This window comes from Oxyura jamaicensis, chromosome 1 (assembly GCF_011077185.1).
Source record: "Oxyura jamaicensis isolate SHBP4307 breed ruddy duck chromosome 1, BPBGC_Ojam_1.0, whole genome shotgun sequence".
NCBI classification, from domain to species: Eukaryota; Metazoa; Chordata; class Aves; order Anseriformes; family Anatidae; genus Oxyura; species Oxyura jamaicensis.
Window position 1 is genome coordinate 80131458 of NC_048893.1, and position 23099 is coordinate 80154556.

Below are 23099 nucleotides of genomic sequence, written 5' to 3' on the forward strand. Positions count from 1 at the left end.
ACTTACTGATAGTGCACTCAATTCCCTCATCCAAATCATCAATAAAGATATCAAAGAGGATGTGCCCCAGCACCAAACCCTGGGGAACACCACTAGTGACCCATCTTTCTATTTCTGGCAATCTGTCTGGGATATTTTGCACTGCTTTTGAAGCTGGGAACTGCAGATGCTCCTCGGGAAAGCCTAAGAAATATAAGATCTCATGTAGGAATATAGGAAACATAAGTTCTCACCCATGCTGAAACCTGAGGCCTGATTAAACATGATAACTTGATCATGTTTACCTTAGGATGGGTTTACTCTGTCCTTTCTGATGATTTCTCCCCTTTCAAAGGAGGGCTGTTCCACTTGCTAAGTGGGGTACTCAGAGTACACATAACCCAGCAACTGGGACTGTTCTGTGGCAAATCTGCAGTGCCAAGGGCACTCATCCTACCAGACTTTCAAAGTACAGTGGTGGACTTTTGTCTGAGAGCAAACACTGCAGCTCTGTCTGGGGCATCTGCATCATCAACCCCAGCAGTTGCCAATGCCTTCACACAAACAGCTGCTGAAGTGAGAGTCTGCTGTGCTCAGACTGCTGGACATGTTTAGACCTTTCTCCTGGGGCAGGGACAGGGAGCAGACTTGCATGCAAAAGGTGTTCCCAGGTGGAGGACCTCCTGCAGTAGGTGGCTGAACTGCAGGAGGCAGCAAGAAGGCTGCATAACATTAGGAAGGCTGAGATGGAGTTAGATTGAACACAGTCTGCAGTGGACCCACAGCCCATGGCCAAAGAGCCAAAAACTCCCCCACCAGCCCACATTGAAGGGAGTAGGGCCAATAACACAGAAAAAATGAAGCTTGAAATAGGAAGGACAGCAGGAGGAAGAGGCTTTCTTGAAGCAAGGTGTGCCATTACAAAACCGCTTCACCAGTCTGCAGACTGATGAGGAAAGACCTGTCACATCAGGAGAAATGCTGGAGCTGACTAAGACAGCCCAATCTTCTCCCCAAATAACAACCAATGAAACTAAGAAAAGACAAAGGGTGATGGCAGTAGGTCACTCTCTTCTGAGTGGTACAGAGGCACCCATTTGCCAACCTGATGCACCCTCTAGAGAGGTTGCTTCATGGGCTTTTAACATGAGTGTCACTGAGAGACTACCAAACATTATACGACCCCATGACAGATATTGTTGTTTCACATGGGCACGAGTGATAACAACCAGAAGTCTGAGAAGTATCAAGAGGGATAACAGAGCACTGGTGGCAGCAGTAAAGGACTCTGGAGCACAGGTATTTTTTCATCAAACCTCCTCGTCAGAAGAAGGGGATTTGAGAGGGCCAGTCAAATCTGGTGAATCAAAAACAGTTACCAGGCTGCTGGTACCACAGCTGGGGGTTCATCTACTCAGACCATGGGACTCACTTTGAGAAACCTCGTCTACTGGGGGCTGATGAGGTCCATCTGTCACAGGAGAGGAAAAGATCTTCAGTCACAGGCTTGCCAAGCTGGTGAAGAGGGCTTTAAACTAAAGTTACTAGAGGAGGGGAACCTCAATCCATCCAACTCCTACCAGTTTGACATTCCTGGAATATGTTGATGGTAACTTCCTTCTCCAAGTGATAAAGGAGCCAAGGAGGAGAGGTGCTATTCTGAACCTCATTCTCACCAACAAGGAGGGGCTTGTGGGGAATGTGAAGTTCAAGGCAGCCTTGGCTGCAGTGACCATGAAGTGGTGGACTTCAGGATCCTTAGGGCAGCAAGCAGGGTGCCCAGCAAGCTAACTGAGCTAGATTTCAGGAGAGCATACTTTGTCTTCTTCAGGGATCTGTGTGGTAAAATAGGACCTGATGAATGCATCCAAGGGTCTTGAGGGAGCTGGTGGATGAAGTTGCTAAGCCACTGTCTATCATATTTGAGAAGATGTGGCCATTTGATAAAGTTCCCACTAACTGGAAAAGGGGAAACATAACTCCCATTTTTAAAAAGGAAAAAAAAAATGAAAATCTGGGGACCTACAGGCCAGCCAGTCTCACCTTTGTGCCTGGCAAGATCATAGAGCAGATCAGCTGAGAAATTTTGCCAAGGCATATGGAAAACAAAGAGGTGATTGGTGACCGGCACCATAGCTTCACTAAAGGAAAATCGTGCCTGACAGTTTGGTGGCCTGCAATGGGGTTGCAGTGTTTGTGGATAAGGTAACAGCAACTGATGTCATCTACCTGGACTTGTGCAAAGCATTCGACACTGTCCTACACAACATCCTTGTCTCTAAATGGGAGAGACATGGCTTGATGGATGGACCACTAGGTGGATAAGGAATTTGCTGGAGTTGCAGTCAATGGCTTGATGTCCAGATGGAGACCAGTGACAAGTGGCATTCCTCAGGAGTCAGTATTGGGACTGGCACTATTTAACATCTTTGTTGGTGACATGGACAGTGGGACTGAGTGCACCTTCAGCGAGTTTTCTGATGACACTAAGCTGTTTGGTGTAGCCGACATACTGGAGGGATGGGATGCCATCCAGAGAGACCCTGACAGGCTTGAGAGGTGAGCCTGTGAGAATCTCATGAAGTTCAGCAAGGCCAAGTGCAAGATACTGCACATGAAGAGGGCAATCCCAAGCCTGAATACAGTCGGGGTTTGAGAATAGACTGAGAGCAGCCCTGCAGTGAAGGACTTGGGGGTACTGGTGGATGAAAAACTCAACATGACCTAAAAATGTGTACTTAGAGCCTGAAATGCCAGTCATATTCTGGACTGCATCAAAAGAAGTATAGCTAGCATGTTGAGGAAAGTGATTCTCACCCTCTACTCTGCTCTCATAAGACCTCACCTAGAGTACTGCATTCAGGTCTGGGGCCTCCAGCATAAGAAGGACGTGGACCTGAGCAAGTTCAGAGGAGGACCACAAGAATGATCAGAAGGCTGGTGTTTCTATCCTATGAAGACAGGCTGAAAGAGTTGGGGTTGTTTGGCCTGGGGAAGAGAAGGCTGCAGAAGACCTTATAACAGCCTTCCAGCACACAAGAAAGATGGGAAAGAAACTTTATCAGGGAGTGTAGTGATAAGACACAGGATAATGGCTTTAAACTGAAAGAGGGTAAATTTTAGATATTAGATATTTGGAATAAATTCTTTACTATGAGGGTGGTGAGGCTTGCCCAGGAAAGTTGTGGATGCCCCATCCCTGAAAGTGTTCAAGGCTTTGGGGCTTTGACCTATATGATACAGTGGAAGGTGTCCCTGCCCATGGCAGAGGGTTTGGACTAGCTCTGTAAGGTTCCTTCCAACCCAAACCATTCTATAATTCTATGACTAATGTGGACTGAATCCAAAGAATTACTGATAGGGGTAGTGAAGTTGGCTATCAGAAATTTGGAAATAGTAAGATGGGACAATCATTTGGAAATAAAAGATGGGAGAATCGTATCCTTAAACAACCTTTGTAAGGGGATTAATGAATCGTGTGTGTAAATGAGATGGAAGTTGCTGCTGTTTTTATTTTCCAGTGTTTTTTCATCTTTTTTTTTCTTACACAAAGTAACAACAAAAAAGGAGCAAACAAAAAGAGACTGACTTTCCAGAATTTAAGGACAAAAAAAAAGTCAACCTGTACAGTGTGTATTAACACATCCTCAGGTTGTGATTCTCCTAATTAAAAAAATGCTATTCACTTCAGCAAGATTAATTCCAGGATAAGGTACTACTGAGTATGAGCAAAGGCTTTAATGCCCTGCTTGCCAAAAGCAACTTTTTAGTAAGTTCTGGTCCAGGATTAATTTGATCCTTGGGGTTATTTAAAGAAAGGTTGGACATGGTGCTTAGGCACATGGTTTAGTGGGTGACAGTGGTGGTAGGGGGATGGTTGGACAACATGATCTTGCAGGTTTTTTCCAGCCTTAATGATTCTGTTAACACATGTAAATTTCTATTTGATTGAGTATTTTTCTTCTCCGATAACCCCATTAAAAATGTGCACAGAAAAGCACACATGCTTGCATAACAGTATCTTCCAGGGTGGTTTCAGACCTGGTATACTTTGCTGGAGGATACTATGTGCATAGCTTGCACTATCACAGTCTGTTCTGTATTGCTTTGTACCTGAACTGAGAATAACATCTCCAAGAGCTGGTGAGTCTAGTACCTGTCTCCAGTGATAGACTAACTTTCAATGGAAATGCAGACCACTTGTGGGAATAAACTAGGCCTGTTAAGTTCTACATGTGCTCTACTCCTGAACAAATACAACAGACTATTTAACATTGACTTTCTGATGAAACTGATACAGGCTTGCAGCTTAATGCCCTGCTCCAGAACAAAGTGAATGCATTACAAGATCAGCTGGGTCATGATCCTAAATTCACACAAAAATTTGGTTCCAGAGTTGCAAACAAAGGTATTTTAGCTTTGTGTTCGTATTTACATATGCATATAAAATGGGCAAACATGGTCCTGAAGAAAGCCTGGCATACATTTATATAACTCTCTGTCCCACCCTTTCCTTTCCAAAAGGATGCTCTCACCTGTACTGCTCATTATGATAATTGTTTAGTGCTGTGAGTGTACTTCAACTTTGCCTGGGAGATGTTTTGTCTGGTAAGAATATTTCAGAACAACTTAATAATGATGGCATAAGCATGATCATATGCCCTGTGCCTCTGTCTTGGTCTTGCTTATTTTCCTAGTATAGATGTAGCCTATTGTATTTAATCTCAAAATATGAATGTATATTCTGGGTGTGTGGAAGCCCTCTACAAAAGTGTTTTTTTTTTTTTTTTTTTTTTTGTTTTGTTTTGTTTTGTTTTGTTTTGTTTTTCAAAGACAATCTTGTGAGGGACAGATAAGATTTTTGCCTGACTCAGAAGAGCACAAAGTACTTTTTTATTTAATCTTTTTAAATATAAACAGAAATACTTCTGGATACAACTGGAGAAACCTCAGAGATTGGCTGGACCACTCACCCTTCTGATGGGGTAAGTATTTCTCTTGTCCATTTCTTGACCTTACCTCTGCTGGGATGATGTGCATGCAGTTGATAAAGAAAAGGAGACTGGAACCAATGAGGCTTGGTTTATATTTTTGGACATAAGAAGAATTTGAACATAGTCTGTTGCTCAGAACCAGAAGTGAAGAGAATACAGGGTATAATGCTATTGCCTCTTCCATACCTTCTTCCCTTTCCCCCTCCTTCAAAAATATTTATTAGGTCTCTAGCCAACCCTGTACACAGACTAACTGTGGTGGAGTTGTGTAGGAGGGACTTTTGCTTTAATATTTTCTTCAAAAAGTGGTCTCTTGTTCCTCTGTCTTACTTGTGTTGTGCATGTCTGTGGACATAAGAGAAAGGGAAATAGTGTGGAAAGGTGTGACACTGTGACTTGAAGATCCTCAGTGCTGTATGAGAGTTTTGTATGAGTTATGTCTTGCAACAGTTCTTCCTTACAGGCTTTAGAATGTTTTCTTTACAATGTAAAACTTTGTCCTGTCTATAGTGTTGTGCTACACATGACAGCAGCAGGCTCAAATCTTGTCATAAACATAACAAAGAAAGAAAAAAGGAAGGGAAGAAAGCCAGTCCTGTATTTCTGGCACAGCTGAACACTGAATCCCTATTTTTTTTATACTATTTCTTCTTCTTTTTCTCTCCCATATATCCATTATAGTGGGATGAAGTAAGTGTCCTGGATGACAAGAAGCGCCTGATCCGAACCTTTGAAGTCTGTAATGTGGCTGAACCAGGTCAGAATAACTGGTTGCGTACTCATTTCATAGAGCGACGTGGAGCCCACCGAGTCCATGTCCGCCTCCGTTTTTCAGTGAGAGACTGTGCCAGTATGCGCACTGTGGCATCTTCTTGCAAGGAGACTTTCACACTCTACTACCACCAGTCAGATGCCAACATAGCCTCTCAGGAACTGCCAGAATGGCGTGAAGGCCCCTGGACCAAGGTGGATACTATTGCAGCTGATGAAAGCTTTTCCCAGGTGGACAGTACTGGGAAGGTGGTAAAGATGAATATTAAAGTACGCAGCTTTGGGCCACTCACTAAGCATGGCTTCTACCTGGCCTTCCAGGACTCAGGAGCTTGCATGTCTCTGGTGGCAGTCCAGGTCTTTTTCTACAAGTGCCCAGCTGTAGTGAAAGGATTTGCCTCTTTCCCTGAAACTTTTGCGGGAGGGGAAAGAACCTCACTGGTGGAGTCACCAGGGAAATGTATAGCAAATGCTGAAGAGACAAGCACAACTGGATCTTCAGGTGTTCGGTTGCACTGCAATGGAGAAGGGGAGTGGATGGTGGCCATAGGACGATGCACCTGCAAGGCTGGCTACCAACCTGTTGATGATGAACAAGCCTGCCAAGGTGAGAGGCTTTTTCCTCTACCCCACTTTGTTGGCCACTTTTTTCTCTACCTCACTTTGTTAGCCACTTTGTTGGTCCTGTGTGTTTGCATATTTGGCATTTGCCTGGGAGTTTGTTTGCATATTTGGAAGTTCATAGAGCTATGAGATGAGATAATTCTCATCAATAATTTCTAAGAGAGTGCTTACTAGCAGTCTCTTCTCCTTATGCTTCCAGTTTCTCAGACTAGTATTGGAGGGACCACTTCTTGGTGCTAAGAACATGTCTGGAAACTCCATTCAGGCCTTTGTTCAGGCTGCCTATTGGGTTCTGTCTGCAAAATGACAAGTTGTAACTAACCAACTAAAATGTAGTTCCACTTCTTTACCAATGTGCAACAGTATTGAAGGAGAGATGCCACATGGAGCAGAGCTGACACCAGATCTAATACATTGTACCATCTTAACTAGCTTGGGCCCTCTTGCTAGTGCTACTGAAACTAGTGGTCAAAAAAGAAAGGGGAAATAGCAGCAACCTGGTCATGGAACAGGAAACATGGAGCAGGGGTCTGTGAGTCTGATTCAGTAAGGAACAGTGACAATGGTATTATCATTAGATTTCTAAAGTGCTCTCTGTCTTGAGGCCGATGCTACTTTGTGTAAAATACTTGTAGGAGGAAGTAAAATAAATTGCCTATCACCCAGTAAAGGTATTTGGCCAAAGTCTTGCCAAACTGTCATGAAATTTAATTCCATACCACTTATGTCCTGCTCAGGTCCCACACTTTCCAATACATCCTCATTAATCACTATACAGCAATGAATACACAGATATAATTCCCTTAGTCTAAAGACAACCCCTGTGGAATGTCCATAAAATGTTAATAAAACGTCCACTGAGATCTTTTACTCCTTGACTTAGCTTCTGTCTGTTATGATGGTCACTCAGGACAGGAGAGATGGTGTGTTGTGTGAAGTTACTGGATGCCAAAGCCAGCTCAGGTTGGGTCACTGCTGTACTTGCACTGTCTTATAAGGCTTGTCCTCCATTGGTTTGAGTGTTTCCTTCTATAGGACTCCTTATAACATCCAACTCAGATCATTGGTTACAACAACTTAAATGTATATCCATCATAATCTCCACCCCTTGTCCCTTCAGACCAGAGGTCCCTTTAGACAGACACCTGCCATGTTGTGCTATTATCCATGGCCACAGGCACTCTGAGGTATTCAGGCATGGCCTTATCCATGGACAGAGACACTGTAAGGTGTACGTGCTGTGACACGGATTTCTCTGTGGCCACAGATACTTCAAAGTGTACTTTGCTCCAGAGTGGACTTATCTGTGGCCAGAGATGCTTAGGGATGTACATGCTCCCATGTGGATTCATGCACAAGTCCCTCTGACTCAAGTTCAGTCTGGAGTTCTAGCCTGTTCAGTACAGGAGCACAGGAACAGCAGTGATGCCCTGGCCATCTGCTAGCCCAGGCACATGTCCACAGTTGTTATCAAAATGCTCCCAGGTACAGCAAAGCAAGATAATAAGGAGTAGAGCATGTGACAGAAGCAAAAGCAGCCACTAACAAACACTAGACTCTAACATACAGCAAGCAAGCTCTGGAGCAATATAGGAACCTGCCAATTAGAAGCTAAACAACTGTAACATCTAAAATTTGGTCTTGCACACTGCAATCAAACCTGTCATCATCTCAGAAACTTTGGGTTCTACATTGGGCATCGAAAAGGACTGTTGCTTTTTTACCCTGGCAGGCAGCTAAGTACCACACAGCCACTATTTCACTGTCTCCAGGCGGGATGGGGGAGATAAACAGAAAGGTAGAAATGCGAGAATTTGTAGATTGAGATAAAGATAGCTGACTAGGTAAAGCAAAAGCCATGCATGCAAACAAAACAAAAGAAGGAATTCATTTGCTACTTCCCATCAGCAGGCAGGTGTTCAGCCACTTCCAGGAAGGCAGGGCTCATCATGCATAATGGTTTCTTGGGAAGAAAAATACCATTACTCCAAATACCATTATCACCCCTCCTCCTTCTTTACTCCAGCCTTTATTGCTGAGCTTGATGTGATATAGTATGGAATATCTCTATTCAGTTTGGGTCAGCTGTCCTGGCTGTGTCCCTTCCAACTTCTTGTACACCTTCAGCCTCCTAGCTGGCAGGGCAGCATAAGATTCAGAAAAGTCCTTGTCTCTGTGTAAGCACTGTTCTGCAACAACTAAGAACATCAGTGTGTTATCACCACTTTTTTCATCAAAAATCCAAAACACAGTGTTGCATGACTCCCTACAAAGACAATTAACTCTATCCCAGCCAAAACCATGACATGAATCTGAACGTGAGTCTAATGTCATGAATGTCTTCCCATCTCAACCTTAAGACAATATATTGAACCAAAATGCAGTTTATGTTGCTTATATAATTTTGTGTATAATGTTATTGTGGAGCTTCTTTGTTTTTGATACACATGTATTTGGGTTCTTAACAATGTAAAATGTTTCTGCACCACAGTCAGTATTCTAAAAAATTATTTCTAATGTGGAACCCAGCTTCAGCTGCAGACACAATTTTAAGGTCAGATTGTAACTTATTCAAGAGTTTGTCTGGGACATTGAAAGTACAAACATTTTGGTTAACACTGAGTTCAAATGCAGAGGATAGTTAATGATTGTCAGTATGTTACCTAAATTCCTGTTTCATTAAGTGATTGGGATTATGCAAAATAACATTATTAAAACACAGTTCATTGTGCTAGACACTTATGAAAGGAAAGATGGACACTTATGAAAGGAAGTTGATTAGTACTTTTTATTTGTTTATTCTTTGAGAACAATTAGAACGTGTGCATTTTCATTTTGCTCATCCTGAAAAAAATGTCACTATATTCATACAGCACTGCTCCTGTGACCGAAAGCTCAGCCAGTCATATAGCAGCTCTATATGGCACTAGCACTGTTCTCTTTATCAGTAGTGTGACTATTCCAAAATCCAGGTAAACTGCCAGTCAATAATTCAGTATCAGATATTAGTCATAAGTACTCCAAAAGAATGGAAATTAGGCTTGGCAAATAAAAATGATGTTTTTTTTTTTTTTTTTTTTTTTTTTTTTTTTTTTCTAGATTCTTGAAGGTTCCATTTTTTTGTAGTCTTCAACAAAAGCTGATACTCCCCTGCAGCCTATTATTGCAGGAGCTGAACATAGATAAGAATGAGCCAATATTTTAAGATTACAACTGAAATAATGATAGTCTATCAAACTACAGAATGCTACACCCATTAGTCACTTCCTCACTTCCTCAGCTTAGAACAGGCAAAATTTAGAAAAGACAACCAGCTAGTCAACTTGAATGTTAGAATATATTTTTTCTCCTCAAGTTTTTTGCAAAATCCTCTGGCTTGACGGCCATTCCTCACCTCCTCTTCTGCTAAAAATATGTTGCTGTCTTGTCTGAATGGAGCCACGTTCTGCTAGTGTACTTTGTACTCTTACTTGCATATTTTCTTTGCACAGAGTCCTTTCCAGTACTTCTCTGTGTATATTCTCACCTCTTCCTGAGAACAAAAGGACACTGGGATATATACATAGTGTTCTTTATGAAATACATAGCAAAAACAGTAGCCTAAAAGCAGATCTCTACTGAACATCCTGCACAGAGCTCTTTTTATCAAGACTAAAGAGTGAACTATAGGATAGAAAGGAGAAGCAAGTTCTCTTATGCTGTAGTAGAGGAGTGTGTGGGCATTTCCCTCCTCCTCACCATATGGAAGCCTGCAGAGTCCTTTCTGGACCAACTGTTACCTCTTTATTTAGTACAAAGAATCTGACAAGAAGTATTCAAAGTAGATATCTTTGTCTCTCCTGCTACCGTTCCAAGATAACTTTGTCTTTCCTGACCCCTACCATGACTTAAGATATTCTTTCTTTCATTTGTTTCATAATACTGCCTGTTGGTTCTTACTATATGGCAAATTTCTCCAGCTAATCAGAGAAGTGAAATAGCATGCATGAGCAGTTAACCCTCCAGGTGATACAGGATGTAGTGTGTGTGTGGGATTCACTTTTCACTATATCCAAGTAGACCTCTTCTCATGTTCAACAGCCAGAGAAGAGAATGGCAGTTTACAGAGGGAAAATGAAGGTTTGAATCCTGGCTTATTTTCTTCCTGTAGGTTTATATAAACAGGGTGCCTTGCCTTGCAGGCTTTCCTGCAACTCTAAGGGTTTTTCCATATAGAAGGCCTGGAATGGAGAGTTCTAGATGATTGGGCCATCCTAGATTACTGATTCCCAAAATTCTGGACTGATTGGCTTCTCTCAAATCGACAAATTCATTAATGAAAATGGTTGTTCCTGGATTCCATCCCCACAAACCTGCTTACAATGTGATACATTTCTTGGTATTCAGTACCCACTGTTTATCCAGGGCTTTTAGCTAAAAGTCACATGGGATTTAAGTTACCAGATTCTTTTGCAAATAGTGCTCAGAATTCACAACTAAAACATTTTTTTTTAATATTTCAAAAATGAGAATGTGGGAAAAAAAGAGAAATGACTGCTTGATAAAAGTACTAAGCTGACACTTTTAAAAGAAGAAATAAAGTGAGCTTGAGGTCTGTGAAATATAACTATTTTATTAATAATATAGATTTTCTCTTTTTTCCTTCTCATGTCCAAAATACAAATTAATTCCAGTGCAGTTCTGTCAATCAAGCTCTGTCTGTTTTTCTATTCTGCCCCACAGTAGTATCCAGTATGATATTTGCCCCATATCACTGAAAATGTACCATTTCTATATGTGTACCCCTACATCTGTAATTACCAACCAACTATCCACTTGCTGTTTCTGTAGCTCAGGGGATTGATTTTTATCCCTTTATCCAGTTTTGATGTCTGAGGGAAAGATTGTTGGAGTACAAGAAGGAACACAGATTGAACCATGTTTTGCAAGGGATGAATTGGAGGAAGCTATATAGATCATGAGATCTAAATATCCTTGTTGGGTATCATAATGTATGCAACTTTTTGTGGCAAGGCTTTAGTACTGGTAGAGACTGAAGGGGTATCTTGGTTGGAAAAGGCTAGGGGATTTCCCATGCCAGACAACTGTTTCCAGTTGGTTTTGCAATGCCCAACTGCAGGACAGAGCTGAGCTGATCGGCACTTCTGGGCAACCAATATTAAAGGTCAGAAAACACCAGAGAAAGAGGAGGAGGGAATAGAGAGAGAAATAGCAGAGGGAACACTAAGGTCAGAGAAGGAGGAAGAGGAGGTAGGTAGTCCAGGCACCAGAGCAGATATTCTCTGCAGCCTGTGGAGGAATCCATGCTAGAACAGATACCCACACTACAGCCGTTGGAAGACTCCGTGCTGGAGCAGATAGGTATTTTTTGATGGAACTACAGCCTGTGGAGAGTCCATGCTGGGGCAGGGGAAAAGTGTGTGAGGAAAGAAGCTGCAGAGAGAAACTGCTATGCCCTGACTGCACACCCTCCATTCTTCTCTGTGCTGCTTAGGTGGGGTAGAAGAGTGAAAGAGTAAAGTTAAGCTTGGGAGATGGGGGTGGAAAGATGTTGTTTTATTGGGTTTTGTTTGTTTGTTTTTCTCACTACCCAAATTTCTTTTAATCAGCTATAAATTAATTTTCCACAGGCACAGTTTTGCCTGTGATTGTAATCAGTAAGCAATTCTCTGTCTTATCACAATCCATAAGCATTTGCATCCTATTTTCTCCCCATGTCTTGCTGAAGAAGGGGAGTGGCTGGGTGAGCATTTGTTTGTTTGCCAAGATTAACCAACCACACACAGTTATTTCTCCTCTCTTCTTTCACTGTATGTTTCTAGGAGTATTAAGGAAGAAATAGATCTGCCTGGCTTCTGTAGTAGCTATAGGCTCTTCTTTCATAGGATGCAGGAATATATGAAGTCAGCCGGAGAGGATAAAATTGCCAGTCTCTTGTGACCACATGCAGTCCCTTCTGATTACAGAAGGAATCACAACTGTATTACTGATAATTGTAGGAGCTAATAACTGTGCACACAGTTGTTTGAGGGCTGATAAGGGAAGAATATTGAATGATTATTTTTTTGTGTTATGAAAAGATGTCCTTCCTCACCATGGTTAATTTTTTTTGTTTGTTTGTTTGTTTGTTTGTTTTTTTGAAATCTGGGTTCCTAAATAAATGTTAAGATTTATGTTAAAGCATAAACTTCAATAATCTGATACAAAATATGCATGTGCTGCTAGAATAAAATATATACAATAAACCTTTTTCAAATCTTAGTCATTTAAAAGATGCTTTCTACAAAAACAAATAATAATTTAGGTTGCAGGGACCTGTGGAAATCCTCTGCTCCAACCCCACTCTCACAGCAGGACCAAAGTGTGTTAAGTCACTCAAGGACTATTCTAGTCTAGTTGTCATTATTCCTAAAGATGGAGATTCCACAACATCTTTCAGCAAGTGTTCCCAATGTTTTGTGACATGGTGAAATTTCTTTTTCCTATGTAGCAGGAGATTGTAATAAGAGGTAATAAGAGATTATTGCAACTTGTGTCTATGGCATTGGGTCCTACCACCTTTTACCTATATTGTCTGATAAAAAGTTTGGATTCATTACCTGGTGTGCAATGAGCCAATTCACACACTGGGTCTAGATATTGTTTATTTCTATTATTGTGCAAGTGTGGGTACCAGGTGTTTTCCTACAAAGCTGGCACACGTTAGGACTTTCCATGCGACTCTTTATACAAACCCTTATGTGAGAAACAAAGTTGTGTTTTTGTAATAGAAGGTGTTTTTGCAGTGGAAAATTCCACTAACCTTGCATATTCAAAAGTGATTGTGTGACATAGCAGCTGGGAGTGTGTTAAGCAGGTAAGGGGAAGGTCCCACTATGGGACCTTCTGTTACTATTAGTGAAAATTAAAAAAAAAAAAAACACCTATTGTTAATGTTTTTAAAGATGCCTAGCTTTTATTATTAATAGGCATATTATGCTTTAATTCAATGTACTGCAAAATAGTTTATATTTACTGAAAATAGCCAAGCACACACTGTGTATCATTGCTTTGATGAAATACTAGTGTAAAACACAGTTTATAAGTCTAAACCCTAACAATATGTAATGATTTCCTGTGATTATTATGGTGTTATAATCTGCTGAATATCCAGTCCCTGCCGACATTTTGCTTATCTTTAGGGCTTCCCATCACCCTTTCTCTTAGAATCTTGTGACTGCACAACCTCAGAGACTGACAACACAGACAATTGCCAAATAATCTTTGTTTTTCTTTTCCTCTGTTTATCTGTTAGACTACTTTACCAACAGATCAGACAGGTGAATTGACTCACTTTGAAACCACACAGTCAATATAGATCCGATGCAAGTAAAGGGGTGAGGGTCTGATTTTTCAAAGATCAGTTGTTAAGTTAGTGATGTGAAACTGTAGTCCTGAGCTGAAGAAAACAAGGAGACCTTGAAGAAAACTGGGAGACCAGTAGTCTTGAGCGAGCAAAAGCAAAGCAGATAAGGGATGAAGGCAAGAAAATAAGAACTAAGAAAACAGCTGAAGGAAGATTCCAGACTGACCTTTTGCTCATTAAAGGTCATTAGTATATTTAAAACCACACCAAAATGGAAATGTATGGAAATACGGGATTTGGTGTTCGCCCCCTCTGGTCCTTTGTAACTCACATCCTCAACAGAGATAAGTTAGGTGAACTAAAACAAACAATCAGAAGTAGCTAGAGAGATAATTTCACAAGTTAGGTGTGTATAAATAATGACACTTCAAGTAAGAAATGTGCTTTCTTTGCAAAAGATTGCCAAGCATCTGATTCTGCAGAATTAATTAATTATTTAATAGACCTTCATGTAGATTCCAACTATCAGTGCCTATTGGCCAGGTGCATTGGGCACGAACCTTCAGATAACAAAACCATGTCCTAAGGCTCACTAACACTGTCTTAAACTGAAGTAACAGGACAGTGGTAAAATGTTTGTGTAAATATTCCAGGTGATTAGAAAAGAAAGTAGTATCTGGGCAGGTAAGAATGTATATCTCTTATCCAACCTCTTGCTCAAAACAGGCTCAAAAAAAGGGCAGACAGGTTGCTCAAGAGCATTTTTTCAATATGGTCTTGAAAATATCCAGGAATAGAAACTAAATAACCTCTCCAAATAAATTTTTCCAGTGCTTGATGGTCCTCATGATAGTAAAGACTTCCTTATAGAACTTCCAGTCAGAACTTTTTGTGTTTCAGTTTGTGCCTGTTGTCTCTCATCTTTCTGCTGTGCATGGATGTGAAGAACCTGGCTCTATCTTTCTAATAAAGTCTTTGTAGATTTTGGAAGGCTGCTTCTGGATTTCATGTTCTCCAGGTTCTTCACAGGGCAGGTACTCCAGCTGTGTAACTATTTCAGTGGCCCTCTGCTGAGCTTGCTCCAGTTTTCAACAACTTTGAGGGATCCAAAATGAGATACAGTAATTTCAATGCAATCCTAAAAACTGCATCTCTGCTAGATATTCCCATAACTCTAGGGGCCTATCTTCTTCCATTCAATCCTACAAATGCAATTTAAATGACAAATATTTTCAGATTATTGAGTGTATCAAAAGCCAGTATCAAAGCCAATAGATCCCTTCTGCCCTTAGAAGTTCCTTACACCTGACCTCCCCAAGGTGTTGTTCTCTAATACTGTTGTGCTCTCTCTCATAGTATGGCAGCAACCAGAAGCAAATTGGTGACTTGGAGAGAATAATCTGATTAAAACTGTTACATCCCATGCAGTAATGTTTCTTTGACTTTACCTTGCTCTGCAATGCAAATGTCTTGTACTATGTCGGTTCTGAAAAGGTGGCTGTGGGAATTATGTATGTGTGTGAAAGAGTTGGGCAGCTTTTCCTGTATATCTTGTTTTCTGGACCAGCAACAACACCCCTGGATGTACGACCCTTTAGCCTTGCTCTTTACTTTTACATATTGACGTTCTCTCCTCTCATGGACCAAAAAGCTTTGTTAATCTAGTACCTGGACAAATCCTCTTTCTGCACTGTAGTCAAAGCCAATCTTCCCCAGACATGTCTGTTTTGCTTGAGAACAGTCAAAAAACCTGGCACATTTTAAAATGGAGACTTTCTCCTAAGGAGAATGGAGAATTTCTCCTTAGGAGTAGAGGAAAGATCTTCTCCACAGAACTCTTGTTTGACTGTCTCAGTCAAAAGGAGAGTGATTTTATGCTCTTCTTAATGTCTTCATAAGTCTCATCTCATTTCCAAATCAGGCCTGGGTGCAAAAAGTCAAATTGTTACCCTAATGTCTATCCCATGCCCTAAAAATGGTACTGGGGGTACATATAGCTCTGATGAAGTTTCTTTCTGTTCTTGGGCCTTCTCCTTGCTGTATTTTTTTATGCTCTCAGAAGCTTTACTGTCAACTCTTATTGTCCAAGTGAGCTTTTCTTCATGCCTTTTCTTCTCTCGTCTTCTTTGGTTCTTGTTCTGTCCCCTCCTACACATACCCCATGATTCCAGAACTTTTCTCTGTGTTTTGATGTTATAAGTCTGTCAGAAACTGCTTCTCCAGCCTCCCAGGTGGAACATTTCCCCATGGAGCAGTCAGGCAAATGCAGACAAAGCAGAAGAGAGTGCTCTAGGATGGAGCTGAGGGAAATTGGGTCAGCATCTCTGAGACAAGCTGTGACCAACTGAACTGTTGTGGCATTCTGACACAGAGCCAAGATGTGAAAAATAGCTCAGACAAACTGAGAGAAAAGCTCTTGCATAGTCCAAACTCTGCCTTCACCTTTCATAGTAGCCTTGACTTAATGGGAAGTGACAGCTTTTTCTGTCCCTTGAGGTGCTAGCTCTGCTACCCTCTGTCCTTACATTAGACACCATCAATCAATTACTACTGAATCTCTGTTTTCCTGGAAAGTACTGATGCCTTTGGGATGACACAGTGACAAGGCATGTGTTTTTTGTGAAGTTTTTCCAAAAGACACACAGTGGAGGTGTTTCAGGAGAAGCTGCTCTTGTTCCGGCTTTCTCTGGGATGGTCCTAAGACGGTGATGTTCATTAAAGCAATACATGTCTTAGTGATGTGGGTTCACTTCAACTTGGTTATTCATTATGACTGCCTCCAGTGAGTGCAGTAGTTGTCTGCAGAGATTGTAGGAGCACAGAAAGTGAACGTGATGTCATGATCTGCATTAAGAGAGGAATATAAGGTGCATGAAAAGTGAAAAATCTCATGGTATGAAGAAGGGAATCCTGCAGAAACAAAAGAGAGACAAACACTGTGGAAAGACAGCCCTAGGCTCACCATAATTTCTGGACTAAAAGAAGGTAGCTTTTACATATTTAGATTGCCAGGGATTTTTTTATTTATTTATTTTTTTTCTTCAGACTTAACCTTTGATATCTTTTTTATAGAGTGACTGGACTGAGGCAGTGCGAGGAAATGCTACATGTTATGGGAATGACTGTTGTTGCTATCTGTGAGCTGAGTGAAGTGAGCCAGCGTATCTTAGGCAATTTTGGAAAGGGATGAAGATGCTCACAAACTTAACTATCTCCCTGACTGGATACAGAGGCAAGGGTCTGAGTTCAGATGGAAGCAGGTGTGTGACAGCTGTAGTACCTGACCATATTCATGAGGCTATTCTTTAGCTACATGGAGATCATGGAGACAAGTTAGTCTCTGCCATGTTGGCCAAAATGTGAGTAACTAGATATTTTAGGTCATAGTCTGCTTGCTTTTTTTTTTTTTGTTTTGATTTGATTTTTTTTTTCCCTAATTATCTTTGCATTAGGAAGGTAAGGGATATGTTAATCATGTTTAATCTTTACAAATCAACTTAGCTTCAGATATGCTATATGAGTTCATTTTCTGTGGGTTTTGTTTCTTTGTTTTGTTTTGTTTTCTTTGTTTTGTTTCTTTGTTTTGTTTTCTACTGGAGACAGTAGAAATCCCTGGGAGCAGAAATAAGGGTTTCAAAACACGATCCTTTCTCAGTATGTGCCTTCTCTCCTGGAAAGACCAGTATGAGATCATAGGATCATAGGTTCATGTAGAGCAGGATAGTGATTAATTTGTTTCACCAGACAATATAACCACTTCAGAGACATCACTCCTCCAAAGTTGTTCTGTACTCCTCTTAATAGCTCTCCAGCTGCCATTTCTGTTATATGGGTTGAACTGACCACGTGAGTCTGTTCCCTACTGATTTTTTTATTCTTTTTTGTTTATCTTGTTTGAACATATTTTTTTTCAGATTCCTCCCTCAGAGGGGTCCTGTCAATCCTATTCTCATTTTGCTTCTGAACAGCTGAAATGTTTCCTAGTGGCAAGAATTTTACCTTTCACTGTTCCCCATCCTCTGACAATCATGTATATGTGGTGAAAACTCTGACACTGGGGCAGCTGGGACCAGAGTGATCTGACCAGACATTTTAATTTGCATATGTTCAAAAGACATCACAGAATTATGGAATGGCTGAGCTTAGAAAAGGCCTCTGGAGGTCATCATATCTAACTCCCCCACGCAAGCAGTTTGATGCAAGAAAATATGGATGAGAATTACTTGTAAGAAAACAACAACAACAAAAAAAAACACAACAACATTCATGTTCAGTTTAGCATTTTCAAATTTGAAATAAATACAGAAGACCCAAGAAAATTGTAAATTTTTATTTACCATTTATTTATAATGTTGGATGAGAATTTCCCATTGGTAATGCTCATAGTGTCAGTACAGAAGTACTTGCCAAGAAATGTGAAAATTATACTCTACACCTGTGACTGTTAGCAGAGTCTTAAACTGAATGAATGGATCAAGGGGATATACTTCATAAAGTGGAAAAATCTTATTTCCTTTTTATTTTTTCTCATAGGAGCATAGGGACAGAACTTTCTGTATGAAAATAATTTGACTTTCTGCTGGATAAAAGTCTGAAGGCTCTTTTCACAGAATCACAGAATGGCCAAGGTTGGAAGGGACCTCTGAAGACCATCAAGTCCAACCCCCCCGCCGAGCAGGATCACCTAGAGCACGTTGCGCAGGATGGCATCCAGGCAGGTTTTGAATATCTCCAGAGAAGGAGACTCCGCAGCCTCTCTGGGCAACCTGTTACAGTGCTCTGTCACTCTCACAATAAAGAAGTGCGCCTTCATTTTGAGCTGGAACCTCCCGTGCTTCAGTTTGTGCCCATTGCCTCTTGTCCTGTTGCTGGACACAACTGAAAAGAGACTGGCTCCATCCTCTCAACACCCTCCCCTCAGATATTTATATACATGAATGAGGTCTCCCCCAGTCTTCTCTTTTCCAGGCTAAATTTGCCCAGTTCTTTCAGCATGTCCTTGTATGACAGATACTCCAGTCCTTTAACCATCTTAGCAGCCTTCCTTTGAACTCATTCCAGTAGTTCTACGTCTCTCTTGTACTGGGGAGCTCAGAACTGGACACAATACTCCAGGTGTGGCCTCAGCAGGGCTGAGCAGACTTAATGTCATATGCAAAATTGCAATCTCTTCTTCTCCCTTTCATTCTATATGGCAATGTATTACACACTGAAAGTTGTCATTTTCCATGTGTTGGGAAGATTTAGTGTCTGTCCTCCTATCCCAATGCTATGATTCAGCATTATTCAAGTCCCTGTTATGGTCTGACTGTTCCAGGGCTTAACATTCTGTCACAATACACGTGGAGGTTATTCTGCAGCCAGAAGTCTTCCAACAGAGAAGATGAAGTAATATGAGACTTAAAACTGACAGAACTCCATAGATACTGTTTATTGGCTGTTATGTCCAGAATGTGGCTGTAACTTTTTCAGCTTTGTTAAGGTTTGCATCTCCACAGGCCCAAAGTATACATCAGAAATTCCCAAACAGACTTGGAGAACGCAAAGCAAAGGGAATTGGACACAAGTAAGAAGGACAGATAAGCAAGCTACTGTGTTTTTTCTGAAGTTGTTTATTTGTTAAGGAAGATGCATAAATGGACACTCAACATTTATATGTGTTAGAAGTAATTTCCAAATAATTGTTATAGGAGGTGGAAGTCTGCTTTCCTTTGTCATAGTAAGTAATTACTAGATGGATTAATTCTTCAGCTTCTGGTGTGGTGTTCCATTTCAAAATATTCATTAAAATATCCTAACTTCGTGTTAACATCTGCACACAATGTTCTTCTTTTACACAGTTCTCTTTGAAATATTTTTTGCTATTCACGATCCATTGGATTCTTCTTGTTATGGTAATCACTAGGACAGTTCTTCTCTTGAAAGGAGAAAGCAGCATTACCATGTGTCTTCTGAAATCAAACATTCACTTGGGGTCTATCTGAAAGCTTCCCCTTCCCTGCAAATGTGCTTTATTGTGAAACTAACTAAACAAATGTCAGTTCATGAAAGAACATTCACAAGAGCTAGTTAGTCCATAGCATGTAAAAATTGTGTCTATTTATACAGAAAAGCAGCTTTAGAAAACATATAAAACCATTTAAAACTATAAAAGCTCTATCCTACTAATTCAGTGCAAGATCCAAGCACCTTCTGCTATGTTATTCAGCATAGCATCTTTGCTGACCCTAGAATGTATTACACTCCCATATTGTTAACCTTTTTATTTTTTTTTTCTTTCCCTGAACGTTGGATTTCCCCCCTTGTTTCAGCTTTTTCCACAGGTATGCTCCAATGCAGTTGCAGATTAAACCTGACTAGTTTAAGAAGCTTCTATCCATTACTGGGAAGTGTCCAGAAAAAAACAATTAGGACTGCATATCTTCGTTCTGGCTCTTCATTTTGATGCAAAATCAAAAAATAATGGTATCTCATATTACTTTGAGCAATTAACCTGTCTAAGGCAGCATTAAAAAAATCCATTTTTGTGGCTGTGTTGGATGGAGGAAAGGAGGTGCGGGTGGTTAAGGCTATTTCCAGACAGATTACATGACTGTGCACTTTTGCTTCTCCAATGGTAATGCTCTTTGGGTGAGTAAGGAGAAGACAATTATTTCAGATGGCCAAAGCTGTCTCTGGACTACTTCTCTTTCATCTGACAGGGAATCAGTGTAAGTACCTATTGTGTAGAATGAACTAAACTAGTTTGGTGCTAGTCGGTCGAGGGGAGTGATCATTCTGCTCTACTCTGTGCTGGTGCGGCCTCACCTCGAGTACTGTGTGCAGTTCTGGGCACCACAGTACAAAAAGGACATTAACTTGTTTGAGAGTGTTCAGAGGAAGGCAACAAAGATGGTGAAGGGTGCCTAGAGGGGAAGACATATGAGGAGCGGCTGAGGTCACTGGGCCTGTTCAGCCTGGAGAAGACGAGGCTGAGGGGGGAACCTCATCATGGTCTACAACTTCCTCGTGAGGGGGAGTGGAAAGGCAGAAGACCTTTTCTCCATAAACACCATTGATAGGACCTGCAGGAACGGGGTTAAGCTGAGGCAGGGGAAGTTTAGGCTCGACGTCAGGAGGAGGTTCTTCACCAAGAGGGTGGCTGCGCACTGGAACATGCTCTCCAGTGAATATTCACTTCACCGAGCCTGTCTGAATTCAAGAAGATTGGACTGTGCACTTAGTCACATGGTCTAAACTTTTGGGTAGACCTGTGTGGTACCAGGAGTTGGACTTGATGATCCTTATGGGTCCCTTCCAACTCGGGATATTCTATGAAATTGCAACTTTAACAACGCATGCTCCAGCCCAGAGCTGGTATTGTCTGTTTAGCCATGAAGCAAATAAACCTGCAGTAGATAATCTGTGTAACAAATTCTTCCAACAGCAGCAGCATGAGTTAAATATAAATAAGATTGCATTGTTTTTGGAATCTGAAATAATGTGTTTCCTGCTCTTGACTGTCTCATTTTCATCCCCTTAGCCTGTCCCCTTGGTTCCTTTAAAGTGTCTGTGGGAGACGACCCTTGCCATCTCTGCCCTGCCCACAGCCATGCTCCACAGCCAGGTTCCAGTGAATGTGTGTGTCAGAATCACTACTACCGATCTGCTTCTGACAATTCTGATGCTCCCTGCACTGGTAAGTATTTGAATGGAGTGTTTGAATGCAGGGAGAAGGGCAGTTAATGAGGGAAAATTTGCCTGAATGATTCATTGGAGTTCCAAATCATCTCTTTTCATGACCAATAGACCACACTGGAGATGTGAAGACCATATTGACTATGTAGAAATCAAATTGTACTTATGGAAATGATAAATTTTCTCATTGGCTTATCTCATCAGTTATAACTTTTCACAGTCAATGATTATGAACATTAATAGGTCAAGCAAGTAATTAACCCCAGAAAATGAAGTAGGGTTAATGATGAGCACTCAAAATCTGATTTAAATAATACATCAAGAATCACTCATGAAATTTGTCGAAGTGACAAGGAATGAATTCACGTCCTAAAGCAACTTACAGACACTCTACATCTGTGAAGTTAAACACTCAGAAATTAGGAAATGTGCTTTGTTTTGTTTTCTGTAATCCCTTGCTTTGTACACTGCACAGAATCCATCTTTAACAACATCAAGCAATCTTAGCTTCACAGGCATCTTTTTACTGAGCAGTTATATATCCTTTGCATTGGTTGCAATAAGAACCTTTGGGGAAAACTAGTATGTGATTATACTATTAAATACTATACCACAATACAAATTGCTTCATCTTATCACAAATACATATTTTAACCAGTCTTTTGTGTGCAATTTTCTGGCATATTTTTGGGGAATAAGAGTCCACAGGAAGATACAGCTAGTGGAAATACTCAAAAAGTATAATCCTTTCAATTTATCAATAGTAAACAGACAAAAGGCTTTGTCTATAGGTTTCATAGACGTTTGCTGATAATAAGGGTATAGTGAGAATGAAAATTCGTGGATTTCATTGAAGCCTTTGGAGGGAAGTGTTCTGTAAATCACGTTTCCCTTACCCCTCCCTGCTACAGAGCTCAGTAGCTATATCCCTGCCTTTTCTGTCTTTGTCTCCATAGAATCTTAGAATCATTAAGGATGGAAAAGACCTCCAAGATCATCTGGTCCAACCATACCCCTACCATCAATGTCACCCACTAAGCCATGTCCCTAAGCACCACATCCAACCTTTCCTTAAACATTGCCAGGGATGGTGACTTTACCACCTCCCTGGGCAATTTGTTCCAATGCTGAGCTACTCTTTCTGAGAAGAAATTTCTCCAAATTTCCAACCTGAACCTCCCCTGGCACAACTTGAGGCCATTCCCTCTAGTCCTATCACTAGTTATCTGCAAGAAGAGGCTGACCCCCAGCTCCCCACAACTTCCTTTCAGGTAGTTGTAGAGAACAATAAGGTCTCCCCTGAGCCTCCTCTTCTCCACACTAAACAACCCCATAGTTATTGTGTTCTAGACCCTTTTCCAGCTTCATAGCCCTTCTCTTGACACTCTGCATGGCCTCAATGTCTTTCTTGTACTGAGGGGCCCAAAACTGAACACAGTACTCGAGGTGTGGCCTCACCAGAGCATAGTACAGGCGGACAATCCCCTCCCTAATCCTGCTGGCTATGCTATTTTAATAGAAGTCAGGATGCTGTTGACCTTCTTGGCCACCTAGGCACACTGTCAGCTCATGTTCAGGTGAGCATCAACTAGCACCCCTAATCCCTTTCCTCTGCACAGCTTTCAAGCCACTCTGCACCAAGCCTGTAGCTTTGCATAGGGTTGTTGTGGCCAAAGTGCAGGACCTGGCACTTAGCCATGTTGAACCTC

General features: G+C 41.1%; 1 protein-coding gene and 1 long non-coding RNA gene across 2 annotated transcripts in view; one reads left to right on the forward strand and one right to left on the reverse strand.

The window, feature by feature from the left end:
• LOC118158777 overlaps positions 1 to 4964 on the reverse strand; it is a 34655-nt gene extending 29691 nt beyond the window's left edge. Inside the window, exons 1-2 of the long non-coding RNA XR_004746895.1 lie at positions 4898 to 4964; positions 2209 to 2213 (exon numbers count right to left, since the gene is read on the reverse strand). This is a non-coding gene — a long non-coding RNA (uncharacterized LOC118158777). The remainder of the gene's footprint in view (positions 1 to 2208; positions 2214 to 4897) is intronic.
• The window catches only part of EPHB6 (EPH receptor B6), a 68858-nt gene that overhangs the window by 13475 nt on the left and 32284 nt on the right, over positions 1 to 23099 (forward strand). The window contains exons 2-4 of the mRNA XM_035313452.1: positions 4900 to 4964; positions 5655 to 6351; positions 21236 to 21391. Of these exons, the coding sequence (XP_035169343.1) occupies positions 4900 to 4964; positions 5655 to 6351; positions 21236 to 21391 (918 nt within the window). The remainder of the gene's footprint in view (positions 1 to 4899; positions 4965 to 5654; positions 6352 to 21235; positions 21392 to 23099) is intronic.